Here is a 12956-nt window from a genome sequence, read left to right on the forward strand (position 1 = left end):
AATTACGAAGTTGTGCCGTGAATCTCCCTAGGGTTGCACTCACAGCTCAGTGTGATTAGATGTGTTGATCAGACTGGATGCAGAGTGTGATGATTTTAAATGGGATTCTACTGCAGGGCTTTTTCAGGAGTGATTTCAAAGAATCGCTGCTCCCCCAGATTATTCTCTCAAAGCATCTCTGAAGTCTCTGGTGCCCAAGGCCATTTTCTAAACCACAGGTCTTTCATTGCTGCCAATCGAAATATAGATTCCTTGTGTGTATGTGTGTGTGTGTGTGTGTGTGTGTGTGTTTGTGTGTGTGTGTGTGTCACAGATGAAAGATATTGACAACACGCTGCCACAAGTCATAAGGTTGTCACAACAGCTCTGTCACTTGGCCTGCTATTTGTCATTTATCATCCAGCATACAGAGATGGACAGAAAGTAGAGAGAGAGGAGAGAGGGAACTGATCTTAGGGAAGGAGGTGAAGAACAGAGGGAAGTAAGGGGGAGGAAGAGGAAGAAGAAATTAATATAATTAGAACGAGGCCCACACCCCTGCAAAGGAGAGGAAGACAGACTCAAGCGAGGCAGAGATGGAGGGAGAAGGGGAGAGAGAGAGAGATGGCCTGCTATTTGTCATTTATCATCCAGCATACAGAGATGGACAGAAAGTAGAGAGAGAGGAGAGAGGGAACTGATCTTAGGGAAGGAGGTGAAGAACAGAGGGAAGTGAGGGAGAGGAAGAGGAAGAAGAAATGAATATAATTAGAACGAGGCCCACACCCCTGCAAAGGAGAGGAAGACAGACTCAAGCGAGGCAGAGATGGAGGGAGAAGGGGAGAGAGAGAGAGATGGACGGACGGACTGGGGGGGAGAAGGAGATGGAGAAAGAGAGAGGAAAGAGAAGGAGAGAGGCGGGAAATCGATGGAGATGTCGAGGAGAAGTAATGGTTGGAGTAGGGTTGGCCGTATAAGTAGAGGAGAGACAGCTGAAGAAGGATGGAGACTCATCCCCCACAGGAGACGTGCAGGTCTGCCCAGCCCACAGCGCCCGCTTGAAGGTCAGACAGTAATCAGCCCAAGGAATCTACTTTTAAACAGCCGGGACCTCTTCTCTCCTCTCCTCGACTCTCCTCTCCAGTCCCCAATCAATCCCCCAAAAGCTCCCCTGAGCAGCTACCTTGAGAGCCCCTCACCTCCCCGAGATGACATTCTTCTGGCCTGTGATGGCAGCAAAGATCTTCCCTTAGAAATGACTTCCCCAAGGCCGACACGATTTGTCTCGCGTGCATTTGACTTCCGTGCATTGCTCTCTGGAGTGAAGTAAAAGACAAGAAAGAAAGACAGAGTGAAGGAAGAAAAGAAAGACTGGGGGGAGAGGCGGGGGGGGGCAGGACACGAGCTGAACAAACACGTGCTGGTCTAAACATGCGAGGCGAAGGCCTGAGCGAAGGTTGGAGATGAATGTGCTTCGAGTGGTCTTTCTTTCACAGCCTTTGGGAGGCTGGGAGGAGAATAACGGGTGGTCGCAAGTAAGGCTGTAGAGAAAGAGCGAGAGGAGAAGAGAAGAGAGAGAGAGGCCTGCTGAAATGTGAGGGCTGGTACACATGCAAGGGGCGGCTCTCAGCGCCTGTCCTGATGCGTCAGAGATATTTACTCTACTTTCACCGTGTCTCTTTCTTCTCTGCGCTCGAGCTCCTTTGTTCCACAGAACCTTCGCTTCATCTCTTGCTCACTCAGTGCCCCCTCTTTTGCCCTCATTCTCGAATTTTTCATTTTGCTTTTGTGGTGCTGTTCTTTCATACACACACAAACACACACACACACACACACACACACACACACATAAACACACACACACACAAACACACACATACACACACATACACACACACACACACACACACACACACACATAAACACACACACACACACACACACACACTCACACACATATACACACACATATACACACACATTTGCAAGGACACACACACACATATACATAATGCAATTCTGAAACTAGTGGAAAACATTTAAGTCTTTTCTCTGAGAAGTCTGCGAGTGTACTCTGTGTGACCAGTGCATTCAGACAGTGAGCAAGCACAGGCCTTCAGAATGACAACCTACAGAGAGGCTGCTGCCAATGATGAGCACAGAGAGGGAGGCATTCGCAGTCATTTATATTCCTGCAACCAAACAAAAGGGGCTTCGGTGGCAGGTGAGCTGGGAATTGGAGAAAGAGGACGTTCTTGTGATTTGTCATAGAACACTTCAAGATCAGAGTTGGCATCTAGGAGGGTGACAGCTGTGTTCCTGCAACAGTTTAAGGACTTAATGTATTTGAAGTGTGTTCTCAAACTGTCAGATAGGAGGCGAGAAGGGGGTGTGAGGTTTTTTTTTTGTGTGTGTGTGTGTGTAGTTGTTTATTTGTTGAAACAGTTGAAAGAATCTGAACCAGAACAATAAATTGTCTCAGATAGGAGACATCCCAGATAAAATAATGGTTCTAGTGGTCTGATGTAACAAGGGTTTTAATGCATGTACACGTTCAACACAATTACTCCCTTCAGCTAATCACTAACCTGTTACAAACCTTTTGTTACCTATTTGAGGCTTTATGACTTGAATGTGTGGCCCTATTTTAATTCATATAACAGCAATGTGTTTATTTGTTTGGGTATGTGTACGTGTGTATGTGTGTGTGTGTGTGTGTGTGTGTGTGTGTGTGTGTGTGTGTGTCTGCTTTCTCCTTGGTACATCAGGTACATCAGTACTACAGCTTCCTGCCGGAGGACAAGGTGCCGTACGTGAACAGCATCGGGGAGAAGCATCGCATCAAGCAGCTCCTGCATCAGCTCCCACCTCACGACAACGAGGTCAGCCAGCCACCGCCTCTGCCTCAATCTTTATTTATAAACCACCTCACCACCACCACCACTGTGCTCTGTGCCACCCAAGCTGTGATGAGTGCGGCTGCCACCAATCGGACCTGTTACCACGGCAGTAACAGAGAGAGCGGAAAGGAGAGAGATAGTTTAACAATAGCACCCCCCTCCACCCCGCACACAAACACACACTTTATTCAGAGTGGGTTTCGGGTACTGAGGCGTGGAGAGCCACGGGATTGGAATGGACTCGACCTTTCAGAGACGAGCAGAGGCAGTGTGAATTTGCTTATTTGCGGCTTTAAATTGAAATTGGAGTCAAGGGCCCTCTTGAAGGGATAGGCGGCCTTGTGCCAAGTCTACCTGGGACTCCAAAGTCTATTTTCACGCTGAAAAGTCCATTAATATCATTTCAGTCACCAAGATGGGCTTGGAGGTATTTGGTGGTTTGGGAATAAGGATGTTGATGAAACTTCATATGATGGTGATAATGATGGAGATAGTCACAGACATGGTTGGTTTAAAGTATTTAAAGAAAATGTGATGATATAAATCCCAAGTGTAGCCGTAACCTGCAGTCATAAAACCTGAACCTGAACCTGAATACAGTCAAAACAAATGAAAAGCACAATATGCTTAACGGGTTTGTTCACTTGAGTCTGAATAAACGGATGATGATGAAGAGGAGGAGGGAGAAACAGGAGATTATGTACATTGTTTTCTTGCAGGGCGAGAACACCAAGGTCGTGAGTTTGATATGCAGGCAGCACACGTACTGATAGAAATGTAATTTGCTCTTAAAATGTAGAACTGTAAATGCACTGTAGTGAAACTGTAGATGGTGAAGATGCTCATAACACCAGATGTGGAGATGTGATGATGGATTACTGGAACTAAGGCGTATAGCCATGAGAAAGTGGTGCATGATGCTGACGATGCTGGTGGTTTGCAGGTCCGTTACTGTAACACCCTGGATGAGGAGGAGAAGAGGGAGCTGAAGATCTTCAGCAATCAGCGCAAACGGGACAACCTGGGCCGTGGCAGCGTGCGACCCCTCCCCCTGACCGTCACCGGAGCCTCCTGTGAGCAGGTACGGTTACACACACGGCTACCACCTCAGAGACCCCCTCACCACAGCCACGTGTCCTGGACACCATCAGTAGAGCCACAGGCATGCATATTTCACTAAACCAGCACTGACAGTAATGCTGTCTTGATCAAAGACTACATTTATTTACATACCATGGATTCATGGATTCCAGGGCATATTACCAGTGTGGCTAAGAGCTTACTCAACACCTGGCCACCTGCCAGTTTAATTCACATTATATTAACAGGACAGATAAATAAAAAGCAGCACAGTATTACCTTTCATTCTTTAATCAGTTCATAAAATGTAATATGATTTAAGTTTCACCAGAGACTGGCCTAGCAGTGAACAAATTAAATACTACAAGGATATCTTTTGTAATAACACAAGAATATTATGACCTTACCATTTGTGGGTGATGAATTGGGTATTCATAGAAGCAATTTCTTTCCTGCTTGATCTCTGTCCCTCTCCGTGTCCGTCTTGCTGTGACTCAGTGCCGAGGACAGATCAATGGCGGGGACATTGCGGTGTGTGCGGCGCGGGTGGGCCATGGAATGTGCTGGCACCCTCACTGCTTTGTGTGTTCGGTGTGTGACGAGCTGCTGGTGGACCTCATCTACTTCCACCAGGATGGCAAGATCTTATGCGGCCGCCACCACGCCGAGAGGCTCAAGCCCCGCTGCTCCGCCTGCGACGAGGTCAGTGTCATGACCCCTGACCCCCCTGACCCCTGACCTCTTGACACATCTGCCCCAGCTGGGGTTCAATCACTCAGTTTGGGTCTGGCAGGAGTGTTCTCACCACAGTTACATCACCGCCTTGCATGTGTGTGTGTGGGGTGCAAACTAGAAGAGAGACAGACGAGAGACATTAAGGTTATGTTTCAAACACAGAACAGCACCACTAGGCAGCACTCCAGCTGCAAGAAACAACAAAGGTCTGCCGTAAATAAATTATCCAACGACGACTCCGAGATTTTCTTTAAGGGTTCTGACAAAGGTGAGGGTCTAGTTTGCATGAACAGAGCTGACTGTGAAAATTACATTTAAAGACAATTGGTGGACACCACTGCATACAGCAAGCTTCCCAATGATCCTACAAACAGGTTTAAAAGAGAAATGTATGCATTTGTGTACTTGAACAGCTGGGTATATCATAAACACAGAGAGAAAGCTTTGTTTCTCATGAACAAACAGCCGACTATTCCAGTAGTTTACATATTAAGTGCATAAACAATTTTCTAGTGTTGCCCCTGGGCATCCAGTAGTGTCTAGCAACAACTCCTTCACAGAGCCCCTCTCCAAATACATTGGCCATCACATCAGATGGTGGTTGTGCTCCCTTCATACAACAGAGACACAAGTGACTTTATCAACCAGCTCACTGTGACTGGGACAGATAGAATACCAGCAACCACGGGTGTTCTTTTCCTCTGCACAAACATTCCCCAAAACGTTGGCCTGATGGCACTGAAACATTTCCCTGATAAGCGCAGAGACTTGTCCCCTCCTGCACAATTCATTTTGGATATGACTGACATGGTATTGAGTAAAGCTTATTTCCTATTTGGACGTGACTTTTACTTACAGAACATCGGAGTTGCGATGGGTGCAGCCTTGGCGCCTGATTTTGCCAATCAGTTTCTAGGCATGATGGAAGAAAGGTACATATATTCTATATAACCCCTTTTCTGACCATATCCTGTTCAACAAGCAGCACATTGATGACTGTCTGTTAGGGCCCCAGACCATCCCTTCAGTCCAAAACTATAAAAGTTCAATATAGAATGTGATCCCTGAAAAGTCAGCTTTTTAGACACATGGGTCATAAATGATAATGATTCCATACACACATCATTAAATGTTAAACCCACTGCCAAAAACAGGATATTGCATGCTTCTAGCCTCTATACCACTCCACACAGTCAGTCCCCGAGGGTGAGGAGGATATGCAGGGAGGATGAGGATGTCTGGATTCAGTCAGACAAACTGTACGGGCAGATCTTGGACAGGGGTTAAACAAGAAAGGCACTGGACCGGGCCCTCCAGAAAATGAATTCAGTCCATACTCAGACTCAAGGGACAATGAAAAACGAAAAAAAAGAATCATTCCGTGATATGTTGTACCACCTCCACACCTCTGAGCCACCAGATAAAACAGATAATCAGGGAACATGGGGACATGCTTAATGCAGGTCCAGTATGCTGTACCTTGCTCAGATATCTTCCAGTATTCACCCACTCCAGGGCCAGGAACATCAGGGATACGTTGGTGCGTGCTGATACTCTTCATTTCCTCGAGGACACCATGAGATAGATTAGACAATGCAAAGGGATTCTTCCCTCGACGCAGCAGCAGCACATCCTGCTTCACCACTAGCACATTTAGATGGACTGCTTCAGAAAAAAAGAACATAATATGAACTCCTTTGTAATATACTTACTCATGTGTACATGCGGTCTACAATACACTGGCAAAACAAATAGACAATTAAGAATTCAGATCAATGAACACTGAGGCACCATCCGCAGGAGGGATATAGAGTCACCCATTGCCAGAAATGTTTCCATAGCCAACACACAGTGGGAGAACCAGAGGCGGTTGGTATTGACCGCCTATAACCCAGCCACAGAGGCCGGGATTTGGAGGAGAGACTTCCTCAAAGTGAGGCACGGTGGATCTTCTACATGCAGACATTATCTCCTAATGGAATGAATGAGGATATGGATTTAACTTATTTCCTGTTATTTCTTTGTCCAGGCACATCGAGATTTCTTCTGCGACTTTGTTCCACTAATGACTTTGTCCACTAATGTCTCAATTTAACTGTGTATCTACACAATTTTCATAATGACTTAATAGGACTTTGCCAAACCCATGGACTAGATGCCACACCCAATAACCATGCGCCAGTGATTTGATTTGATTACCATGTTTGTGGAAATGCTCTCTGATTGGTCACTTTGAATTTGTGCCTGTTCAATGTCTCTCTGTGTTAGTTCTTTTTTCTTCTTTGTGATATCAAGGGTTTTGTTTGGTTTTGGATGGGCTCACCTGAAACATCTGCACTACACTCTAAATATTAGACATTTGAAGTCTGTCAGACAATACATTTCCCCAATGGACATCTCGGCTGTTTTAGTATTTTTCACCCTCTTTGAGTGTGAGCTTCCTTTTTTTGTGTGTCCTCCATTCAATTTTGTCCAACACCAACTTGATTACAGGCACATACAAGGCGCGGATTCATCTCTGGATATCTGTGGTATATTCAGTGTATATCTCTGTGCTGTAGACTGCATGTTCTCTGCAGTAGATTCATTCCGTGTGTGTGTGTGTGTGTGTGTGTGTGTGTAGATCATCTTTTCGGATGAGTGTACGGAGGCGGAGGGAAGGCACTGGCACATGAAGCACTTCTGCTGCTACGAGTGCGCGGCCCCGCTGGGGGGCCAGCGCTACATCATGAAGGACGGACGGCCCCACTGCTGCAACTGCTTCCAGTCGCTCTACGCCGAGTACTGCGACGCCTGCGGAGAACACATAGGTACTAGTCAACGAGGGTCACTGTTTCTCTCCCTCTGTCTGTCTCTCTGCCACTCTCTGGCTGTCTCACTCTCACTCGGTCTCCCCGTGTCTCCTTTCCTGCCTGAACAACATGGTCTGTTTTTTTTCCCTTTTAGTCTCTTGTTCTCCCCTTAGTTTGTGCTTGTGGTTTACCGTCCTTTCTCTGTCTATACACTTTACATTTGTTTTAGTGGGAGTTTTTTTCAGTCCACATAATTTTTAACTGTCTGCGTTGGAATTGATTCTTGGTATTTGATTGTTTATTTATGTTTTTCTCCTCTGTTCATTTGTTTACTCTGGTGCTCCCCCCTCCCCAATCAGTGCTTGTGTAAGTGGGTTCTAATTAAGGACCTTCATGGTGTTGATAGAAGACTGGGAATGTTTATAGACGATTCCAGAAGTAAGACAGGATTTTCTAATGAGGCAGTCTCACAACACAGGAGGAAACTCATTTTCGTAAATCACCATGGTTAAACGTTTATTAAAAATGCAATTTTCTGTAGATCGAAGGGCTGGGAAGCACAGCTGTTTGTGTGTGTGTGTGTGTGTGTGTGTGTGTGTGTGTGTGTGTGTGTGTGTGTGTGTGTGTGTGTGTGAGTGTGTGTGTGAGTGAGTGAGTGAGTGTGTGTGTGTGTGTAGGGTTGTTACAGACACGGTAATTATTTTTTAGTGAGGGCGAGCAGGACGGCTCTAAATGAGAGGCAGTGGATGCAGATGGAGCCAGTAAAAGATGATTATCTCCCTGTGCTTCTGGGCCTCCGTTGTGGTAAACACAGTCTGATGGAGTTTGAACAGGCAACGGCATGACTGTGTTAAAGCACAAGCATCACCCACAGTGAAGTCCTGTACTGAGTTATCTTTGTGGCACTGGCGCTTTGTGATGCTGGGGTACTGGGCTGTCTGTGAAGGCACAGGGGAACTCATTTTAATAGAAGAATTGATTGAGTCAGAAACAACTCATTCCATTTGGTTAGTTTTCCATTTGTTTGCAAAGGAGGCTCCTGAACTGAGACAAATTAAATATTTTATCTGATAATGTAGCCACCACATCAACACATCAATACACTGCTGAGATTAGGTGTGTTAAAAAACAATGAGCTGGCATTCAGCTGAAGAACATTTCCATTCTTTTCAAATAAATATCAGAATACAAGGTGAACTGTTTGTTCTTGATAGTGGATATCCACGCAGTCCTGAACATGTGAATTGATCTGTTTGGTATACCAAATACCACACAAAGTTTTTCAGACTCCTTAATACAGAAGTGGAATGTAAATGTTGTTTTGTCTGAAAGTACATTGTTTGCATCGACTCACGTTCGTTCTGTGTGCCTGACTCTGTAGGTATTGACCAGGGCCAGATGACGTACGACGGGCAACACTGGCACGCCACCGAGGAGTGTTTCTGCTGCGCCCGCTGCAAGCAGTCTCTCCTGGGCCGCCCCTTCCTGCCCAAGCAGGGCCAGATCTTCTGCTCGCGCTCCTGCAGCACAGGCGAGGAGCCCGACGAGTCCGACTCGTCCGACTCGGCCTTCCAGAGCGCCCGCTCCCGCCAGTCACGCCGCAGCGCCCGCATCGGCCGCCACGGAGGCGCCAAGGCCAAGGCCAAGCCCGAGGGCCGGCAGTTGTCGGCCGCCAGCAACCCAGACCGCCTGTCGGCCGAAATGGACCCGCTGTCGGTGCAGATGGACCTGCTGAGCGTGGCGAGCCCAACCCCAAGTCGCACCCCGAGCCGCACCCCGAGTCGCACCCCGAGTCGGACCCCGAGTCGGACCCCGAGTCTGAACCGCGAGCAGGTGTGGATGAGCCGGGACGAGCCATCCTACCAGTACGAGACGCCCCAGAGGGACCCGTCCCCGGCACCGCCCAACCCGCACCAGCACCAACACCAGCACCAGCACCAGCTGCTGGGGCAGTGCAACCCGCGGCCCCCATACGTCTCCAGCCAGAGTCAGCCAGGCCCGGCGCCAGCTCACCCCGAGTCCTGGCCCAAAGAGCCTCCGGTGGGGCCTGGGAACCCCAAGAAGCCCCCCGTGATGGCCGCGCTGCGGGGCCACTCCTTCAATGAGAACTGGATGCACCACAGCCAGGACACAGAGTTCCGCACGCCCAAGCTGAAGACGCAGATGAGCTTCAACGAGGCGTCCAGCCGCGCTGGTGGTGGCGTCGGCGGGGGCGTCAGCGGGGGCTTCTTGGACAAGCGCAGCGTGAGCGTGCATGGCTTCCCCCGTGAGGTCCGTCCCCCGCTGCTGCGCAGCCGCACGCCCATCAATGAGATGATGACCCCACCTGAACAGACGCCACACGGCTCCACAGACTCCCTCTCACTGTCCTATGCCACAGGTACAGACCAAAGCTGCATTTACACACACACACACACACACACACACACACACACACACACACACACACACACACACACACACACACACACACACACACACACACACACACAACCACAACTAATGTGTTATGTCACAGGTATGCACTTATTATACTTAAGCTTACATACACACACACACACACACACACACACAGACAAACACGCACACAAGTACACAAGAAGCCATTCTGTCTCACTAATAAATAATTAGATATGACACAAAAGCCATTAATGGCTCCTATCTCCCTCCGCCACTACTTATCAGTTAAATTCCATCCAGATTGTTACTGACATTTACGCTTCTCAAGTGCCACTCACAGAGGTCCTCCTAAGAGGGTGAATTATGATGGTTATCACATCAGTAAAAAAAATAATGGGTGTGGATGGTTGGTATTTTTTTTACAGGCAACTCCTTGGACGGCACCACCAAGCGCCAGGAGCATCTGTCTCGCTTCTCAATGCCCGACCTGAGCAAAGACTCGGGCATGAACGTGTCAGAGAAGAGCAACATGGGGACCCTTAACTCCTCCATGCAGTTCCGCAGCACAGAGTCCCTGACCTCTGCTCCGCGTCCCTTCTTTGACCTGGGTGTGCCCGTTCCTCTTAAGTACCCGCCCATGCAGTACTGGGATCCACCGCGCGGCCTGGGCTTCCAGGAGAAGGGCAAAGGTCGCGCCGGTCTGGCGGGCAGCATGGGGAACATGCATGTAACCCCAGTGATGGAGCAGAGGGCCCCGCCGCGGCCCCGGAGACCCAACGAGCAGGAGCCACGAGGGACTCGCCAGCGGCACCGCACTGGGGGCCGCCACCACCACCACCACCACCACGGCCAGCACGGGCACCATGGGCACCACCATCACCATGGCCAACGCCAGTCGCGGCGCTCCCGTTCCGACAACGCCCTCCACCTGGCCGCCCAAGGACCGGGCACCGGTGGCAGTGGTGGAAGTGGTGGTTACCACGGCGACCCAGGCCAACCACACTTCTTCCGCGAAGACTTCCACGAGCGCTTCCCCCTGTCCCGGGCGTCCCGCGAGCTCTTCGCCGGGGGGAACCTGGGAGGGTACCGGCAGCAGTTCTACCCCAGGCCGTGCCCGCGGACGACCTCGGATCTGACCCTGCAGAACCCTGGCGGCGGGTCGGGGGCTCAGGGGCGCGCCGGCCCCTACCTCAACGGCTATGGAGAAGGGGAAGAGGAGGGCGATGAAGAGCACTTCTGCTCCACCTGTTCCTCTTCCACGGAGGAGTCCGCTGACGAGGGATACTTTCTGGGGGAGCCCATCCCTCGTCCAGTGCAGCTGCGTTACCTAGACAACGAGGAGCTCAGGCACAGGTACAGCCCCACGGCTCTGGGAGGCCGAGGGCAGCTGCACACGCGCCGGCGCAGAAAGAGCAAGAACTGCAGCATCTCGTAGGACCGTGTGTGATCGTGTGTGTGTGTGTGTGAGTGTGTATGTGTATGTATCGTGTATGCGTGGAAGCTATGGTATATTTGTAACATGTGGGAGGAAGCACTTGTGTGAATTTGTGTGGGTACAGATGTACCATGTACAGTATGTGTGTACAAATTAGCCTATGAGTTCATGCACTGAATGTATGTGATTCAGTGTGTGTGTGTGTGTCAGGGGACGGGTTATACATGGATGAGAGATTTCTGGTGTGCTCAACTGAACAGAACATTGCCTGGAATTCAAGTGGATGTAACTACAGTCTTTCAAATCACAGTGTTACCTGATGTTTTTTGGACATCGTATTTAAAATCTTCAGTGGACCATAGGAAGGCTACACACACTCAATATGGATCTAACTTGCTCATAACACACTCTATTCTCTACGTATGAACCTGATAACATGTTATAAACTGTCATTAACCGTTTACAGAGACTGAACTGAGATGACTAGAGATGCTACAGAAAAGATATAAAGAGTATTAACTATTAACTATTTAAATATTGTATTCCTGAGAACCCAAATGTTGTTGAAAAAAGCTGTGCAATAAGAATGTTCTCTGGTGATCTATGTGATGGTTAGACTGCCGCCCTTCAGTAGAAACTAAAAGGTGGAGTGGAAATGGACGTGTTACTGTGACAACAGCAGTATTTGCAGGCAGCCATGACACCTGGTTCAGCTGGGTTCAACCAGCCCCAGGTGCTGCGGTGCGATCCGGTGCAGAAACCATCCAGACCCAGGTGGTGTGGTTTTGGTCCTGGTTTTGCGAGGAAGGCCTGATCGCATGGTGGCCCCTTTGAGATCTGATCTGCTGGCAGCAGAGATGGGCGGTCCTGAAGGCTGTTGCTGTAAATCCCCCCGGCGCATACACAGAAGGAGGAGAGCGTTTGGCTGGACGGTATGGAGAGGCAGAGCCAGTAGACATCTATGTGAAAGCTCTCCCTGCCCTACTATAAATAGACCCCTCTACCCCTTGCCTTCCCCCTCCCTCTCCACCCTCCTCAGCTTCTGCCATTTCTGCATCAAAAGATTAGCTACTATGATCCCTTCTTCTCTATCTTTTTAGTTTCCGTCTCTCTCTCTCTCTCTATCTCAGGCCTTTCCCACAACAGCATTGTTCGGTATCGTCCAGTGTTTCATGCAATACTCCTTTCACCTCTCCTTTCCTCAGAGCGCTTGTCATTCTTTGAATTCTTGAAAACTTACAGTGTACAGTGAAATCATGTTCTCTAAGTTATGGGTGTAGTACTGTAAATGTATTGTAAATATGGTCCTAAATATTTATATATTTTGTATCTTCAGATGCATTATTTGTATTATAGGATGTAGAAACAGAGCTGCCTGCACGTGCCCTTGCTGTTTTCGTCTCGTATTGGAATTAAAGGATTATTATAATAAACCCCTAAAATGGCTACCTACGTTTCTCTCAAATCCTCTGATTAGCTTTGGCATTTCAGCGTTGCAGCAAACAGTCCCTCGTTATGCTCTGTACATAAATATCACTCAACACAAGACTGTTTATAGTCACAGGAGCGTGACAAAAATGAAAAATTGAAGTGTATTTTGGAAATTGTATTAAAATGTTCTATATATATATATAT

At 48.4% G+C, this 12956-nt stretch overlaps 1 protein-coding gene across 6 annotated transcripts in view; it reads left to right on the forward strand.

Annotated features, from left to right (window-relative positions):
• The window catches only part of prickle2a (prickle homolog 2a), a 76220-nt gene extending 63453 nt beyond the window's left edge, over window positions 1-12767 (forward strand). For all 6 annotated transcript variants that reach the window (XM_031566228.2, XM_031566224.1, XM_031566226.1 and 3 more), the window contains 6 exons: window positions 2748-2861; window positions 3823-3960; window positions 4458-4661; window positions 7318-7504; window positions 8868-9866; window positions 10312-12767. In XM_031566228.2, the coding sequence (XP_031422088.1) occupies window positions 2748-2861; window positions 3823-3960; window positions 4458-4661; window positions 7318-7504; window positions 8868-9866; window positions 10312-11321 (2652 nt within the window). In that variant the 3' untranslated portion in view covers window positions 11322-12767. The remainder of the gene's footprint in view (window positions 1-2747; window positions 2862-3822; window positions 3961-4457; window positions 4662-7317; window positions 7505-8867; window positions 9867-10311) is intronic.
• Window positions 12768-12956: the final 189 nt, after the last annotated feature.

Source organism: Clupea harengus, chromosome 4 (assembly GCF_900700415.2).
Source record: "Clupea harengus chromosome 4, Ch_v2.0.2, whole genome shotgun sequence".
NCBI lineage: Eukaryota > Metazoa > Chordata > Actinopteri > Clupeiformes > Clupeidae > Clupea > Clupea harengus.